Below are 19023 nucleotides of genomic sequence, written 5' to 3'. Positions count from 1 at the left end.
ATTAGCTACACCTACTCGAAACTAATGCAAGAGCCATGAAATAAATTCTCTCTCGATGAAGGTATAATGGTCACTTTTAGTTTAAAGAGGCGTTTATTCAACTTTATGGTCATTTTAGAGGCTCTACCTTTCTACGAGTTGCACACGTTATACTGAGCGTGTTCCTGATATCCCGCCCTCGACGATAGACAGACAAACCGTTATAGCCTCCACGACGACGGGATGCAGGGCTGTTGTATTAGATTGCATCAGTTTTAGCTGGGTGTTGCTATCGGCTGTGTAATGTGTCACTTCATAGGTGCACCATGTAATTCTTCAATCTCGGCCCGTAAAGCTGGAGTTGCAAGGTTTTCACACTATAATGTGTCACTAAAAATCCTATTTTGAACCAAGTGACAGAAGTCTGCCACTGCCAGGAGATAATTTCACCTATTTCATGGTTTCTTAAACTCCCCTCCATCCTTCAATCTTTTCAAATTTATCATCAACTGAGGACATCAGTTTTTTTTTTTCTTGGTGAAACTGACAGACACCTCGATGAAATCATTAAAAAGGGATGAACTTCAGTGAAACAGGCGTAATTATCTCACCCCGGGGGCTTATTTATCTTCTTGTTTCCACTGCTTCTTAGGATGGAGTTTTGCTGCAGTGCACTAACTGCCTTGTAGTCCATTCCCACTGAAGCAGGTTTTTCATCAGAGATGCCGTCTTTCCCCTTTCATTAGAGCGAGGGAGGGGGGGGGGGGGGGGGGGGGCTGCACCACAGGGGCTACACGGATGGCTCTGACTCCTTTGAGTATTCCCCATCCCAGCATCCTTCACGTCTCGTTATCCTCTCAGTGCATATTGCACTTTATTGGGAATTTATGTAAAACAAAAAAACAAAAACAACCTTTAATAATTGCTTTCTGTTCGTTCCACCCAGTGTAGTGTGTGAGAAGAGTATTGTCATCCCACAGATTTTTAAGAGTCTCTGCGTTTATCTGGTGTAATAATGAAGTTAAAGAGGCGATTATTGAATTTGCTGCTGGTATTTAAGAACTGGAAAGAAAGGATTCTCCAGCAGTGAGTAGTGTTACGCAATGTGTACATTGTTTATCCACAAAATCCCCCTTTGGACAAAGAGTAGAGAGAGAATTTCCAGCGGTGGGATCCTACCAGATATTTTTAGATTTGTTGCTCATTTTTATCCTCTGCCTCCTTGTGTGCGTCCTCCCTTCTTCTCCTTTATGTCATTATTAATCTATCCTTTCTTCTCTCCCTCACTCCCCCAACTCATCTGCTGCTCTCTCCTGGTTCAATCCTGTTTCTGCTCAACATCCCCCCCCCCACCTCATCTGCTCCTCTCGTTATTTCATCTCTGTTTTCTTTTTTCCTCTTTTTTCACCTCTGATGCTCCTCTTTTTCTCTCCATCTCATTACCATGCTCACCACCTTTCTCTGTTATGTTTTCTCATTCTTCATTTTTCTTTCCTTCCACCCCCCCTCCCCCCCCCACCTGCTGACCCCAGGCCATCTACTACGAGATAGGCTTCCTCGTGTGTGCGGCGGTGGGCCTGCTGTTCGCCGTTCTGATGCCGATAGTTGGTCTCTTCTTCTGCATGTGTCGCTGCTGTGACAACTGTGGCGGCGAGATGCACCAGCGCCAGAGGAAGAACGCAGACTGTCGGCGTGGCCTGCTGGGAACGCTGCTCTTCTCCACCTCACTGGTTATCACGTGAGTATGACACACACACACACACACACACACACACACACACACACACACACACACACACACACACACACACACACAAACACACACAAACTGTGATTATATGCAAACTACGCCTCTGTCTCTACACTCATGCACACACGTACACACATTCAGGCAAAAACATACTGTACACACACACACACACACTCCTCTGGTAATAGTATGTGCCCTTTTCACACACACAAACACAAACACACACACACTGGTCATCAGCCTGCAATTCCCCATCCCCCACGCTGTTTTCTATATATAGTAAAGTCCTACTGTAGATACTCTGTGGCAGCACCCTTCATACTGGTGCTCAGTCTAAGCACTGCTCATTATAATCCGCAGGCCGTTCACACTGAGGCTTATTTACTGTGGTGGTTTTATAATTATTGTCATTAGAGACAAATCAAAGACAACTGACAAGCTCACAAATCCACAATAAGCCTTATAATTTCTCCTGCATGACTAATAAATATCTGATGTTTCCAAAGTTCACCCGAGTGCTACGATTTTCATCTCCACATCACTATTCTCCTTAGGTTCTTGTATAACACCTACTGCACCTGCCCTCAGGGTTTATTATATTGCTGCTCCAGCTATCATTTCCCCCATTTTAAATGCACATTACAAAGATTGTTAATGGTTTAAGCAGTGGTAATTATAATTAACTGTTGCAGTCCAGGAATTTGAAATTGTACCGACCGCTATTTCGACACGATCCAAACTGTCATCACTGACAGTTTTCCGACACCGTCTCTCCTTTTATAGAAGATACTCAGAAAATAGAGAGCGACAGCTGCGGCCCCACTGCGAGGACATTTAGATTTAGATGATTGTTTTTAACTGACATGTATCCAACAGACTGGCTTTAGGGTGAGTTTTTCTTCACATTGTGACTCCACCGTCCCGACAGGGGGGAAAAAATAGAAGCAAGGAGAGTGATAAGACTGTGGCTCAAGTGACGGAAGATGATGAAAAATTTAGGAATATATTTGGTTTCCTAGATTTCCAAAGTTTGAATGATTGATGATTTGAGCTATTTACAAATTGGTCTCCATTTTTTCTATTGATCCAAACGCTGAAATCTGACAACAAGCCTTTGATTAAATGCTGCACTTCTTAATTTGAAATCAATCCTGAGAGCAGACGCCTAAATTCATGCTTAGAGCCAGAGATGTTGTTGACAGCGATGTTCATGTTACCTCTCTAAATGTTCTTAGTATAAAGAGAGTCTCGGAGTAGAAATATCTTGGATCTGGATGAAAAAAAACTTTAGCGTTTAAATATCACATCGACTCACTGCTCAGAAAGCTGCAACAAAAAAATGTGATATTTGTACAGAAACAGCTGATTTTCCTACGCTCAGCAGGAAGCAGATAATCGAGGCCGTCTTTATCGGGCTGTAGAGTTCATATCTTGATCTCAACCCAAATGTCATCGCAACCTTTCACCAGAGCCAGTTCCATCAAAGCGAATCCAATTTTTACAAATTTTAAAGATACAGTAAGTCTTTTGCCTGAGACCATCCCAAACATACAAGTTTTCTATACCTTGAAAGGGTAGCACCAGTTGGTAATACACCCCCTTCCTGTCTGTCATTAATAAAAGAAAACCAGTGGAACGATGTCCTCACAGTATTTAAAGGGGACACCAATGGTACAGAGGACTTTCAACGTTCATTTTCTAAAACACTGGAGCGCTATCGTCCCGCAAAGTGAGAAACAGCAGTGAAGCAAGTGATGAGATTTGACTCAGATTGCACAAGATAATGGAAAGTGATGGAAAAAAGAAAAAGAAAAGTAGATAGGAGGTGGCTGAAAATGGTTGGGGGGGGGGGGCCGGTGAAGCTTTAAGTTTACTGATTCGTTTCTTCTATATGAGCCCATTACGTCGACCGACTGTCCCACATCTCGCTGAAGACTCCTCTCTCAGAAAATGGCCCAACGGGAAACCGAATCCACTCTCTGTTTCACGGCCTCGGCGGCTGGAAGAGGCAGCAGCCGCCGGGGATGTAGCTGCTGTACAAAAAGGCTGTTTTCTTTTTGTCTCGTGCTCGACTGTGGGGGATCCAGGAATGTACTTAGTTTGATGTTCTTTGACTTTCTGTCTTCGCTGGAAAGGAGCCCGGATATTAGAAATTCCACAGCAATATCCTAGCAGCCCAGACGCAGGAGTGTGAGAGCATCCTCGGAGCTCTTATTAAATCTCCCGAGCCACCAGGCAGAGACGCTGCAGAGGCTCTAATGAAGCAATTACAGGCAGGAGAGAGGGATGAGTATCCGAGGCCTGGTCCAGACTGCTTCTTACCGCCACTAGAAAGCTGACGGTCGGGCACAGGAGTGGCAGGGGTGATATTTATTTTCCAAGAAGTGTTAAAATTGGATTAAGAGGGTGTAAGAGACGCCAAGGTGAGGGTGAGGACGATAAAAATGGCTGAGGGTGTGAGAGAAGAGAGTGAAAACAAAATTATATATTACAAAGCCCGGACGTTAAATTATGTGCTGGCAGAAGACATTACAGCACAATTGACTATAAACTACACGTTACTCTGCCGGGAAATCCATGAGTTAAGTTTGACATGACTTTGGCAGTGTATCTCTGAGGCTAATCGGACACTGTGGTGGTGTTTTCTCCTCTGCAGCCACCAGGAAGCCCCTTGTTAACTAAGCAGCGTGGGTAAGACCGATGCTTTCCCCTTGGATTTTCTGTTAATTAACATTTAGTTTCTGCACGCTACCACCTGCCAACTCATCACTTCTTGTATTTATACCAAACATAGTGAAACATAAAAAGACCTGATCTTCACCCTGGTTGTTTCAAACCTCTGAAAGTTTAGTCGAGCTTTTCTTTCAAAACTGCTCTTTAAATGTTATTTTTCGACACACTGCGCCGCGTCGATGCAATTCGATCTGCGATGTGGACTTATCTGCTCCACCAGAAATGTCACATCAGCCTCTAACTGTGGTGTGAAGGTGTTTAACTTTTCTTCTTTTTTTTTTCCTGATAAGACGCACCATGTTTCCACAGATGCGATGGCAGTAAATACACCTTCTTTCCAGTAACAGCAGGAAGCATTCATAGTCGGCTCCAAATAAAACCCACTTCAAATTAAAAGCATAAGTCATGAAATACCCAGAGGATGACCAAGGTGGCTTCCTCTTCCCCTTCTTAAATAAAATGACTTTAATGCACCTGTCAGATTGCACATTTAAATGCACAAGATTAAACTTGTAAATACTGCACCCTGACTTTGTATTGCTTTCTCTCCCAAATACATGACCACCCCTATCATCACTTGTGTGGGTTTTAACAGTTGTGATTAAGAAAAGGACAAACCCCCAGCAGGCCTTTGCAGCGTTGCATTGGTAACCCTGAGGTTAGAAAAGTGGGTTTGTGGTCTGGATTTATAGTTTTTTATAGTTTTTTTTTCAACGAGTCATTGAGATCTGGAAGGAACAAAAAAAGAGAAGACAAGAGTTTGGAGAATTAATATTTGTTATCCAACTAGGGCTGAATATCAGCACTGATCTCCTCGTCCAAGAATCAAGTCCAGAATCACTTTGATTAGATTTTTTTCTCCAAGTCTTATTAGAAAAATACCAATGTTGCGTAACAGCAACTTAAATTTCCTCTGCATTTAACACTGCTGTTTTCTTGAACATATAATAGCTAGTACAAATTGAACTTTGTTTCCCGCTGTAACTGGTTTAAAACTCTTGGATCTATTTATCTTAGCAAATGCAAAACAACTAATCTAGGTCTGCACGTGCAAAACAGTAAAGCAAAAATAAAAAGCCTGCACCACTTGCAAGAGCGTCACTACATCTGCATCGGCTGCGAGTCAGCGAATCCTCCCGAGTCACGACAGTCCTGTGAATTCACGTCCAACTTTACAAGACCGCCGCGACTTCGGCGGGTCATATGTATGTCTACCGTCAACATCACTTTAAAATAACACACTATACATCTCACACTGAGTAACTGTGCTGCACACACACCACATGTTCACTGAGAAAAAGGAGCAAATGCAAAGATCAATCTCAGGATTTTTCAAATCAATCATTCAAACAGAAGAAATCACAATTCACTGGAAAATCAAAACATTTTCTCCGGCCCTACATCTGACTGTCGTTCAGCACGAGGTAATCACGTTTATACATTTATTAAGTAGAAACATGAGGCTAATTTCACACACTGGAGTCAAATCAGCAGCGAACGACACAGGGTGGAATTGGTGTAATCGTTTTATAATTATAATGTTTTATGTGACAGAATCAGAGCAGGACGTGGTTGATTGCAACAAAACAAACAACAGAAATAAATCTGTACCGAGAAAGACGAGAAGAGGAATTCACCCTTGCGTCACCCCTGCACTGTGAAGGTGACAGGGTCAAATCCCAGAGGAGCTGCCAAAAAAGCTGTGGTTGTAAACGTGAATGAGTAACGTTCACTGGGTTAGAGTAGCGCTGTAGGGATTTGGGGTTTGATTCACACGGACGCCCGGCTGCAAACGCGCTTGCCTGAGTGACACGGTCAGTGTGCGATCTAATCTAGCAAAGCACGCGGCGGATGTAACGTCGAGTGCAGAGTTCATTCTGTGGCGCCGTTCCATCTTTCAAAAAACGCTAGAGGCAGAAAGAAAAAAAATCAGGCTGAAGCTTTGTGGAGCTCGACGTGGTGTGAAGAATCATTTACATAAACAATAACGATTTCATCAGATCCAGATTAAGGTAATACTCTGATTAGTGCAGCTGCATTATTAGCACTCTCACCAGGTTAAATTGGGTGAATGCAGATTGAAATCTAAATAAGCATAAACTGATTAACAGGCCTTCATTAATTATCAATCCTTGAATTACTCCGGCATGTAAATGATGATGAATCTGGGCACATAAGGTAGAAACATGCTGGCAGTGGTGGGGAAAGAGTGGAGATTACTAACATCCTCCCCAAACAGCAGCTAATTAGAGGCAAATTTACGGCATGATGAGCTGGAATTGTTGTAACGATGTGGTGATAATGAATGTGCGTTAAACAGCTTTGTTGTGGTTACGTTTTGTCGGAGGAGGCCAGTTCATCTCTTCTGGCTTTACTGAACCTAAACAACCCAAATTAACCAAACCTTACGAGTTTATTCTTCTATCTTGTCGGGAGGATATTGGTTCAGACATCTCCAACGTATGAAGGAAGAAACACGATGTGATTCACTTTGATCCATATTGATAATGATGGATTTATACATTTAATACCATTAATGAGACAGAGCGAGAAACAAATAGTGGTCTGGCAAAAGAGTCAAATGTGGGATGAAAATGGCGAACAGATAGATTTATCATAAATCACTTACCAGTTTATTATCATTACTTTTCTTTGTATTAATCATCAATATGGTTTAATCAGCCAGCCTTAGCTTAATGATTGGAGATCAGCTACGTGATCAGCAGTGCTGTGGTGCAGCACACAGGGTCTCAACGCTGCGCCGCGGTTCATAAAAACAGCGTGTCGCACGGAGCCTGACAGTTGTTGTAAAAGCCACAGCGAACATTATTAAAAGAACAGCAGAAGCAATTTCAGTCTCCACTAATCAGCTCTGATTCCACGTAACCCCTGCGTGGATTTATAATGATAAAATGACAGACAGAGGATCCTTCCCCTCTGTTCGGGCCAACTGAAGACCCCTGCCTCATGCTGTTACCCAGCATGCACTTCAGCGGTCTATTTCAGTCGCTGTGTGTCCAACACTATTAACGCAAAAGGTCCAAACTTTGCAGGGTTCAGTAATTCATGCTAATCATATGGGGGTTAATTAATGATAATGCAGGCGACAGTGAAGTGAGTCTCGCTCAGTCACTTTAGAGATCTGCTATCTGGGATATCTGCAACTAAGTTGATGTAGAAGATGACCACAAGGCCCCCGACTCAACTGCGGGTGGTGATCTCACTAACGCTTCTTGTTTTTCTTTTAATTATCAAATATAAAAGGCAAAAAAAAACAAACTCTTGTGTATTAAAAACACTTAAATGTGGGAGTTGTTAAACAAATATGGTACATCCCACTGCCACTGTCCCGCACTGCTGCAACGGTGAAGAGCTGTTAATAAATTCAGAGTTTTGAGATTTCACACATCAGTTTTACGGAGAGCAGAAGAGAAGTTAACGTGAAGTCAAACCGCCTAAGGCTCCGTGAAAGATTTCCTGAATTAAACATGTTAGAAAATCTAAATATTCTTACACAACTGTCCACAGACAACCACCATGTCCTCTGAGGTCCTAGTGATTTTGACCGGACTAACAAATTCCGCCTTCGGGTACAGGACCAGGCATCGATACGCCTTCAGGCTGACTCAGGTGTAATGCTATTTACACCTCATTAAAACTACATATAAACAAATATACAGCGCATGTTAGAAATACTGTTTTTGATTGGCCCGTACTTTTCCCCTCAGAGATCTTCCCCAGTGCTGCAGCTCTACGTATTGAGACGTGGCATCATGTGACATTAGAGCAAGCCGTGTATTTTGTAACGCGTAAATATTACACATTACACCTATTTTATTATCCTACAACTGTGTGTCACGTGGCTACGTTGGTCCAATCATGATGGAGTAATCGCACCTGTGGTAAAAGTGAGGCTACTTTCATTAGCTCATGATGGATAACGCTGATGTACGCTGACATTGAAGTCAGTCGTGTGGGAACATTTTGGCTGCCAAACTGTGGATTTGGAGAATCATTACACCCCCTGTAAATATATTATAATAAAGAATAATAACAAGAGAAGGAGCCAAAGAAAATAACCTTTTTGACAACTACGATTTTCAACCCAGGGCACAAAAAGTATTTATAGCTCAGTTCATATACAGTGTTACGGAAGGCGTGCAGTACTCTCGCTCTTATTTATGTGACAAGAGATATTAGCTCTGATTTCTGCTGAATTATTAATAAAGTGACCCAAATAATGTGTAGACACACATTTTCATCACTGGTCCACTTCTTTTTTTTTTGGAGCACGGAGCACTGAGGGGAAACCCCCGGGAGCTCAGCAGGCCCCGCCCACAGACAGACAGGCGCTTGTATACGATACTGCACGCATGTCATCTGTCTGTGCGTGCACTCCTTCACATGCACATATATATATATATATATATATATGAGACACAATATACTTCGAGAGATACATAAACCGCCTTCTACCTAACTGCTCGCACAATGACACGACCCTAACCCTCCACAATCAGTCACTTAGAGACACACACAACAATCCTCTGCCTCCCGCCTCACATGCAGGGATATTTTTAGGGGATTCATTAATAGTGTGAGGAGCAAGAAAAGGAAGCCACAATGACTCTGAAGATGTCACTCTCTGACTAAATGTCAGGTTACAGGGAGGTCCCCACAGGGAATTCATTTCCAGCGCCAGAGCCAAGACCTGCAGCGTTAACAATCAGCGAAATGTACAATGAGACTTTACTCCAGCGCCTGCGGGGAAAAGCAGCAGCAGCAGCAGCAGCAGCAACTGCAGACGTAAAAGAAAACCACTTTAGAAAAATACAACCTGATTATAATAATAAAATATAAAAACACAAAAACATTAAGGGACCAATTATATTAACATGTGTTGTGGACAATTTTGGAACAGGAAGAGAATTTCTCCAGTGACATAAATTTGAAATGTTTGATGTATTTCTGCAGAAGATAGATCTCGATTCTGAAAATCAAAACCAAAAACAACGTTTCTCTCAGTTCCTGAATTAATATTGTGGAGATACAAGGTTTTTTCAGAACCTATTCAACAGATCGACTTGTGGCCGCTCTTCTGTTGCTGTTTAGCTCTGTCGAGTCTCATTTTGGTTTCAGTCCTCTTTTTGAAGTTGCTGTTTGTTGTTGTTGTTGTTGTTGTTGTTGTTGCTGTAATTTCAATTTGTTTTCGAAACATTTTTTTGACAAGAGTTTTTTTTTTTAATGTATTTCCTTGGAGAAGATTATTCTGCGATATTCAATCTGTAGTGACGAACATAAACATCCCATTCACACTGTTTTCAATCAGCCCAATGAACTGAACCATGAACTGACTGTAAAATCCTTCGTAACTTAAAGTTATTAACTAATATTTAAAACCATCTATAACTCCTGCACATTTTTTTCTTCATTATTCTATTTTTTTCCCCTTTTGTTTTGTTCCTTCTTCTCTTCCCTTTTCGAGCTCGATGGTTTCCTTTGTTCTGTAAAGTCTGTTTTGTGTTTAATTGAGGAAAATAAGAATAAAAAAAGAAAACTCTGAATAGCAATAGCATGGTGGCGGTTGCAAGAAGCAGTTAACCTGACATTCGTCACGTAGATCAAAGACATATCTAGACTGAGGAGCTGTTATTTCTATACGTCAGCTTACATTTCACAGGCAATTTTTTTCTGTCACTGACTCTGGCACAGGGGGATGACATCCCTATTCTCTATCCTACCTACAAAGCTCTGGTTGATTATTTTTCCAACCTGGAAAGCAGCCATCAATCAGCACAGCACCAGACGTATTGGAATCAGTGTGGGAACAAAAGATGAGGGGCTGTGATTCAGGTGTCTGGAACCAGTCCAGGGTTTTCACCTGATAACAAGATTTACCGGCTCCATATTCCGTTTAAAGTGGATAGCACAACAGAACAAGATGTCTTTTAATACTTGGCATGGCCAATATATTTTAATGGCCATAAATGTCTCCCATCGGTTACCGGTGACACTGGCGCAGAGACTACGACGCAGCCGGTGTAACACGAGGGGAATGGCTGACGCAGCAAGCGCAGACGGAGCAAGGCCTCGCGGAGTACGAGCACCAGGCGCAGGCGAGGCAAGTGCATGAGATACAGAAGCAGTCGCAGTAAACTATACCGTGCTGTCATTGTGGAAGACATGTCTCTGCATGAGCTTAATACAGTCCTGCAAAAACTTTTATCTTGTAACTGTGTTTATATGCAGGTTTCCATTAATGAACTGAACTGAGCTGGTCTCCACTCGCTGTCTGTCCCTGTCCACAAAACACAATGCCAAAGTAGATGCACGGTCGCTGCCCGGCACGTAGACGCCACACAATGGCAGCTTTACACAAACCACTGCCAAGCTAATTAACTGGAGAGGTTGTAGTCAGGATGTGCTGTATCGCATCTCCTGGAGAGAGACCTCACTTTTACTAATCATTCTAATTCTCCCTCATTTCTGCTTTACAGCCGAAATCCACTTTATTTTTCACTAATTACATTTTTTTTCCTCCCCTCATCCTGGGGTCTTTTACGGTCTGCGGCTTCTTGTAAGCGAGCGAAATATAAATCAACACACAAAATACTCGAACAGGAATTTCACATTGTGAAACTAATTGATGTTCACAGCTTGGGCGGGCTTTCTTTTTTCGAATTTATTGGTCACAATTGTGTTAGAAAAGCGATGATATGGCACACTGTTGCACAGGAGAGGAGGAAGAGATATGAGAAGGCAGAGCCGCAGGGCTCCGTGATGTGGTTCACAGCTGAGAGGTGCTCTCTATCTCAGGGACGGTTGGCTGGGAGGATTTATAACCCAAAAATAGCAGCATTTCTAATGCAGATAGAGCTGTCTTTCATTCCCTTCTGTCACTGTGTTTTAACTTTATGGTCAGCGGGGTAAGGAATGAATATAAAACCACTGGTGAAATGATTGGAAATGTGGGCTCTGACTAGTGAGGTTTTTCTACTCCATGAGCAGTAATCAGCCGTCGTATAACAGCACAGGATTTAAAATGAGACTTCACTTTTCTGGCCCGGTGGTCAGACAGTCTTTCACAGCTACTTCGATTTCTCTACTGGTTCACTCCTCGGTAGAACCTCTGGGGATTATCTCCCTATTCTGGGAAGGTTCTTGCACATGCCCACACACGGACACAATCAACCTCACGCTTCTCGGCAGAGGTCTCCACGGGTTGACTCAGCCGAGGTAAAAGTCTTGTTTTACCGCTGCGGCGCTCGTGTTCTGTGTGTCAATATGTCCAATACCCAACATGACCCAACTGCACCCGAGCGCACGCAGCATCAGCTCTGATCACGTGGTGCATCGCCAGTCACTGCGGAGAAAACTGTGTTTGAGCCGAGAAGGGAGAAGGAGAATTTTCACTCCACTCGGTTCCGGCTGTGCTCTCGATTCCCCCGTCAGATCTCCGGTCTCACTTTTTTCTTTTTTAAAAAAAAAAAATATATTTATGCATTTCAGGTTCAGGTGGGTTTTCAAAGGAACTGTTTTGGATTGGGTCCAAAATTGTGGATCTACTTCTCTATTCGTCAGCAACGAGGAAGTGCACTGTTTCTATATCGGCAGTGTTACAAACCTGAACCAGTATCAGTATCATATCAGATCCCACATCATCTCGTTTTTAACATTAACAGACATGGTGACACGTCACAATATATTTATATTGTCATGTACAGCAAAGTTTCATCATGCAAACCTGGTTTTTAATGTAGCAGCACTACGCAGTAGGACACGCTCATTTATTAAGGTGATGTATATTCCAAAAGTAAAGTTCTGCTGGTTTATTGATCTCCTGTGAAGAGTGAAACTAAAGAATATGAATCACCACACTGAGTGAGTTCAGCGCTGGTGCTCTTGTCATTTTTCATGTGAAGGTAAAGTCACATGACGTTCACCAAAGATTGTCTTTTTAATCTGAACTCTGCAGCGTATGTGGCAGGTAAGAAATGTACAGCAGGCTGCACTTTTAATTTGTATGTGTTTGCTACAACCAGCGATGAATGAAAGTCACACGATCGCGAAGCTCGTCTGTCGAGGACGATGCACGATGGACTTTTCTGCTCTAACTCTGTCAGTTACATTGCATGTCAGATGTCAGATGTTAAACCTCATTGTCCCCGTAAAGCTGCATGTAATGAGGTCCAGATTACATTGTTACTTCCTACAAAACAAACACAGTACAGTTCACACGGAAGAGGACAAAGACACAGTGACAAGCCTTTGAATGACATTGCTCTCATCTGCCCAAATGAACAGATCAGTATCACATGTATACAGTACGTGTGTGTGTGTGTGTGTTTGCTTATTCATTTACATGTCTGAGCAGATTACCCTAAAGGGGACCGTGCAAACTCCACACTGACCATGTGATATGCATATCTTACACTGTGGAATTACTTTTCCCCAAAGCTCCTTGGATCACATTGAGTGCAGTCACTCTGAGCCCAGGTGCTGTAGACTGAGTGTACATTATTAAAACCCCAGAATCTGGCAGTGTTTGCTCCAAGCTGATCTCACTTAACAGCAAAGGACCACGCTATTAAAACCAATCACTGTGATGCAGCTGGTCTCTAACTTTTTTATTTTTGCAGAACTCCAGGGTCACTGGAAAACTCACACCAAAGAAAGTTTTAAGCCGAGAGTCCTTCTCCAGAGTCCTTGTGGTTGAGTGCTGAATAATTAAATGCAAATCATAGCTGATTCGATTCAAAGCATGCGTTTCATTGGTCAAGGCTTAATAGATTAGAAGAAGCTGTTATGAAGTTACTGTTTACAGACTAAATTACCTGCACTTTGATATTCTTCATCATTCATTCCCTGGCACGGGTTGTTTTCTTTCGGGACAGCTGACATTTATTCTCATATTACGCTGTTAATGTTTGCTTGAAAGGTTAATTATTCTCATAACCTTTATCTGTCGAGGGATGGTTTACTGAGCAGAACAAAATGTGTCACGGCATCAACTTTTTTTTTTTCTTTAAATGTCCTTAAGTTAAAAGTTGGGTCTACCTCTCTCTCCCTCATAAATTACAGAGAGGCTGTTGATTTAGGATTCAGTGATTTGTAAACACATCAGCCGGGCAGATGCTCGCTGTTCCTGAAATCCCAAACATGTTCTCTGCTGTAATTTACACTTTATTCTACTTTTATAAACCGAGGTGCACGGATTGATAGTTTATTTATAGCTCCTTGCTCAGGTGCTCAGGGCGGGCGCTTTAACCAACGCACATTTCATGGATTGAAAACAGTGATCTTCCAAAATCTGCTTTTTTCAAAAGGATCGTATCTGAGCAAAATCAGTGCAGCTGATGTTATGTTCAACGATAAATCTAGCTGTCTATAATCTATTGATGACGGCTAAAAAAACACTGCTAAATCACATGTACAGAGGATGTTTTTTCTTTTATCTTTTGGCCCCTTCTAGAGTTTTTAAAATACTGAATTTCATTGACCTTCTGTGGCTGTTTGCACAACGCTGAACCCTGCAGGCTCCGAGTTTAGTATTCATATCATTTCTGGACTGTTTACCGTGGATATAATGGTCTGTTGTCTCCCACCGAACTACCGCAGCCAGTCCTTAGATGGAACGAGAGAGAAACGTACACATCATCCTTATGAGGAGGAGGAGGAGGAGGAGGAGGAGGAGGGGGAAGAAAACAGAGTAAAACAGCACCATCTTCACCGGGTTGTCACGCCTGGAGCGAAGGCCCTGGAGTCAGAAAGCTTAAGTATTCATTGTCTGGTTAAATTCTTTATAGGAGACGATGCTTCGCTGGGAAGCCGGGTTCAGACTCTGACCTGGCAGGCTTCAAGAAGGAAAAAATAAAACAGTGGATAAAAGGGAATATAACAATGGCTACTTGAGGGGAAAAGCTGTTTAATGAAATGAAAGCATGCTAACCGGAGGGTTGACTGAATAAAACGGTGGCTAAATTTAATTTAAGTGGCAATGTCACAAGCTGCCAAAGTACAATACGTGTCAGGAAACAATGGTTTTTTTGGGTGTTACACGTTTCATGCGCGTAGGTCCTGCAGTCAGCTGAAGTGTTGTCCTACATACATACAAAACAAGCCGCTCTGTTGTAATCTATCTCTTCTCCTCAGCGTTTGAAAACAGGTCACACAGGTCACAACTTCCATGTTCAAATATGTGAAGCTAATGTTTCGACTGAGACCTCGGTCAGAGCTCATTATTATCATTATTATTATTTAATATTCCATATAGAATATTCCCTTATACATTTAACATGCCTTGTTTGACTCCGTCGTTTACACTAAAAGGTCTAATTTTGCAGACTTTGCAATGTTGCTAATAATATGTAATCAACAGGTTTTTAAATAATTAGTAATATTATTTGTTTGAGGTCAGGACAGTGACTACAGTTGTGATTTTGTTATTGAGAGACGGGATAATAGAGGTCCAGTTCCAGCAGTGTGAAAGCAGGGAGGGGGTTGGGGGGGGGGGCGACTGTCCCAGCCTCGCAACTACAATCACACTGAATGCAGGCCATTGTTGGGAGTTTGTAAAAGCTATGGAGCCACCAGACCATGTAACACTCACTACCCAGCCCCCAGTAGTGGCCTAGATTCTGGGGCGCTGCACTAGTTCGATGCTCTTCTTCAGCTGCTGTTGTGGGGTTTCCACCCTGAGGGAGAGTTTCATGTGTCATTTGGCTTTCGCTCAAACAGGAATTACAGCCCTTTTCTCCCCCCCCCACCCCCTCAAAGTTGCTAGAGGTAAATCTTCCTCCCGCTGTGTTTGTGAATTGTCCCCCGTGGTCAATAAGAGCCGCACTATCAACAAGCAGCCAATACGGCCCATCCAGTCATTAGCCACAGTCTGAGCTGGCGGGTCGGTTTCGGTGTTGCTGATAACAGAGAAACATGATGAAACAGCGGGACAGACTACAGTGGCCCGTTCGCTCAAACTGTGCAGGTGAATTGATGAATGACATTTTTTAAAAAGGCCAGTGGGGATTTTAAAAAGCAGCTGCAACCTGAAAATTACTATTCAATATGTCGGGAACAAGGACGGTTCAGTAAATCAAAAAGTATTTGAAGGGGAAAAAAAGCCAAAAAATTGCTGGTTTAAGCTTCTCAAATGTGAAGATTTACGGCTCGTCTTTGTTTTATCTTGATAGTAAGTGAAATATCTTTGGGCTTCGGACCATTGGTCAGAAAAATTAAGCAATTTAAGGATGTAACTTTGGGCTCTGCGCAGTTGTGATGGTTGTTTTTTTTTTTCACCGCTTTTTGACATTTAATACTGAATGAATAATCAATTAGAATTAACAGCAGATTAATCAGTAACGAAGCGAGGCGTCATAGCTTTACTTTGGAGTAAAGTTTTTAAAGAAAACATTGACATTTGAGGAGGAAACCCCTTCGATTTGTCAGTACGTGTTCGCCGGTGAAAAGTTATATTTTATGTATTTAATGCCTGAACTTCACTTTTTCCCTTAATTTAAATCTTTGCTGCTGTCATGCAAAATTTATGAGTCTTTTTTTTTTTTTTACATACTACACTCAAGTGAGTTTTCACGACGATGCTCATTAAAAAGAACTATTCAGCGGAACAGACTGGAATATTTCTCTATCGCATGTGACATTTCAGACACTGTTAAATTTAAGGTAGAATGGAGGTGACGTCCTGGTAGTCATCGGCCCACTGGGGGACCTGCACCTCCTGTTGCCTGGATTCAAACTCTGCCGTTCATCAGAGAGAGAGAGAGAGAGAGAGAGAAATAAAAACGTTTTGTCATAAATTCACTCTTCAGCGGCGCTCATCTATTTTCTGTTATCCAGCTCTGGCATGCCTCGCTTGTCACCGTGAGTTTGTTGTTTGTTTGATCATTTTGCTTTCCAAGACAAACATGTATTTTCTTCTCTTCTTTCTTCTTCTTCTTGTTTTATATCCTGATTTCGTTTCATCATTTCTCAGATAACAAATCTAATCTAGAACTGAACCAGACGGCCGAGCTCGAACTAAGCCAGACTTGATTTTGCTGAAGTAAGAGGCGGTCGGGTTATGTACTCCACGGCTCGTTGGGAAGAGCGCTTCGACCGTTTCTCCTCAAAGAGTCTTTGTTTGGCTGCAGATTCCAGCGACCTTGCCGGACACCAGCGGGGAGAGGGAGTGAGCGAGAGACAAAGAAAAAGAGAGGGAGGCGGAGAGGAGAGAGGGAACTGAGGGCAAAGGATGAGACAGAAGAAGAGAAAAGAAGGATAGAGAAAGTGCTGTAGGAAAATGAGAGTGTTGTAGTGAGAGAGGGAAACAATGAAAAAGTCTGAGCAAGGCAGACTGAGAAATAGAAGTGTAGTGGAAGAGACGTAGATCAAAACAGACGAGTCGGAGCAGAAAGACAAATGAGAGAGGGCGAGAGAGACAGAGGACAATATGGGCTCTGGTGATTAAGACACACAACTAGAGACGGGGAAGGTGTGAGTCTTTCTGCATGTAAAAGAGTTAAATACAGCGTAATGTGTGGAGTTGTGTACTTGTGTAAGAGAGTGAGAGTGAGAGAGAGAGGGAGAGAGAGAGAGGAGAGACAGCGAGAGGGCAGAGAAAGTGTCGGACAAAAGGCTTTTGTTGTGAAAGTGGCCATTTTGAATCTTCCCCCGGTTCTGGATGGCTCCACTTCACTGTGTCCCCGCCTAGTTGTTTGGCCTAGTTTCTCATTAAGTCTCCACTTATGTGACGACAGTGTTTACTCTGTCAGCCCACTCTCTATTTATGGCAAAACATCGTGGCAATTCCTCCAGCAGACACGGTGCGACGGGGCAGCGCAGGAGCCCGTAACATATTTGTTCTGCGAGGATCGTGCCAGTGATTATGTTTCAGGTTATTAAACACTTTACATGTGAGACAACCGTTTTCTAACTCCTAACTTTTTTTTGTTTTCTGGGTTTAATTTTCTGACAGCTTGACTTGACTTGTCAACGCAGCTTCCTCTCAAAACCTGGACACTGGAGCATTGTTCCAAAAACTCACTCACTCAACTCACAAATGAATTTTCCAAGCAAAGGAGCAGCAGCACTGACACAGCGGCTTCTCGTTTCCTCCGAGGCCGATTGTGATTGTGTTTTTAAAAGCAACTTTCTACTCACTGATTTTTCGTGCTACACTGGCATGAATTAAAACACGTTGGCAGATGCAGCATTTCAATTTCAAAGTTTAAAGAAAATTAATGAACAGAAATGATGATGATTGTTAAAGTCCAAAACAGTCAGAGTTTACAGACTCAAACTACAGTTTAACAATTTGCTGTTTTCCTCAGTTTTATGTTATTTCATGTAATAATGTGAATGTCCTGCCTGTGCAGTTTAACTTTAAAGTAAATTTTCAATTCAGTCGTATTTATATGGTGCTGAATCATAACAGAAATGACCTAAAGGCACTTTTCTTTACAGATTATTTCATCGATTAATAGATAAAAATAAACCCCACTCGGTTCTACTCCAAACTGGCAAACTATGTTGTAAACATTCAACAAAGTAAGAAGAGACTCACTAAGTTGACGGTTTATAATACGTGCACTGTGATTCTTGAAAAGAGAAAGTGTCTGACATATTGGATTCTTAGGGCATAAACACACTGTGAAATTCCTAATGTGACAAAATGTCTGCTGCATAATGCAGGTTAGATTAGACTAGATTAACAGGATTATAACCACAAAGCGAGACTGTGACTACAGCAGCGACTGCAGATCACAGGACTGTAAAGATGAACTACACACACACATACACACACACACACACACCTTCCTCATGCATTAACAATAAGATGATGAATGGAGCATAACCTCACTTTGCACGCACTGCAGTCACATACATACACACAATCTGCTGTGCGTACCTCCGCAGATACACAGAGACTCCCTGCCTTATTATGCAGTGACTCACAACGGCCTGATTCATCTCCATTGATCTAAACCTTCCCAGTGGCTTCTGAGTCAGTCCTTTTGTTATTCCTTTCTGCGAGTCATATTACATCATTCATAAAGCTGCTTATTCTACTGAAGCATTGCCACAGATGAGAGTCCGTGTGTTACACAACTGTGCTGTCAGGAGTTTTCTTTTTGATCCTTCACTTTGACCATGTGTTCTTAAGTTGATCACCAAAACGAATCCTTAACCATGCTCAGATCCGTGCAGCAGTAAAAACATACATGCACACGCTTAATACGTGTGGTGCCGGCTGTGAGGTGCTGAGCAGAAAATTCAGCTGGGATGAGAGTGAGTCATGGAAACGGCTTAATATTATGGGCTGTCTTTCCCTTGATGTTGCTGAAGCTAATTAAGCCTCGTACCGAGCTACTCAGGTCTGTTTGAAGTATGCAAGAGACTCACTTTAATGGTCTGCTTTATGCAGTTTGGTGTTTTCGCATTTAATTTGAATATGTTTACAACCCAGGGACCTTAGATTATACAGATAGGGCCTCAGAGCTTAATCTAGATACACCTGCATTTCCTGCTATGAGCTCAGTTTCCAAATTGCTTGGGAAATTACTTTT

General features: G+C 42.3%; 1 protein-coding gene across 15 annotated transcripts in view; it reads left to right on the top strand.

Annotated features, from left to right (window-relative positions):
* The window catches only part of LOC111232438 (prominin-1-A-like), a 77403-nt gene that overhangs the window by 29921 nt on the left and 28459 nt on the right, over positions 1 to 19023 (top strand). For all 15 annotated transcript variants that reach the window (XR_002665556.1, XR_002665553.1, XR_002665555.1 and 12 more), the window contains one exon: positions 1512 to 1717. Coding sequence is in view for 5 of the 15 variants with exons in the window: in XM_022759957.1 (XP_022615678.1) it covers positions 1512 to 1717 (206 nt within the window). In the remaining 10 variants the exon portion in view is untranslated. The remainder of the gene's footprint in view (positions 1 to 1511; positions 1718 to 19023) is intronic.

The sequence above is a fragment of the Seriola dumerili genome, unplaced genomic scaffold (assembly GCF_002260705.1).
Source record: "Seriola dumerili isolate Sdu_G_001 unplaced genomic scaffold, Sdu_1.0 BDQW01000331.1, whole genome shotgun sequence".
In the NCBI taxonomy this organism is placed as follows: Eukaryota; Metazoa; Chordata; class Actinopteri; order Carangiformes; family Carangidae; genus Seriola; species Seriola dumerili.
Note: the sequence above shows the minus strand (reverse complement) of the source record. Positions and strands in the feature narration are given on the sequence as shown.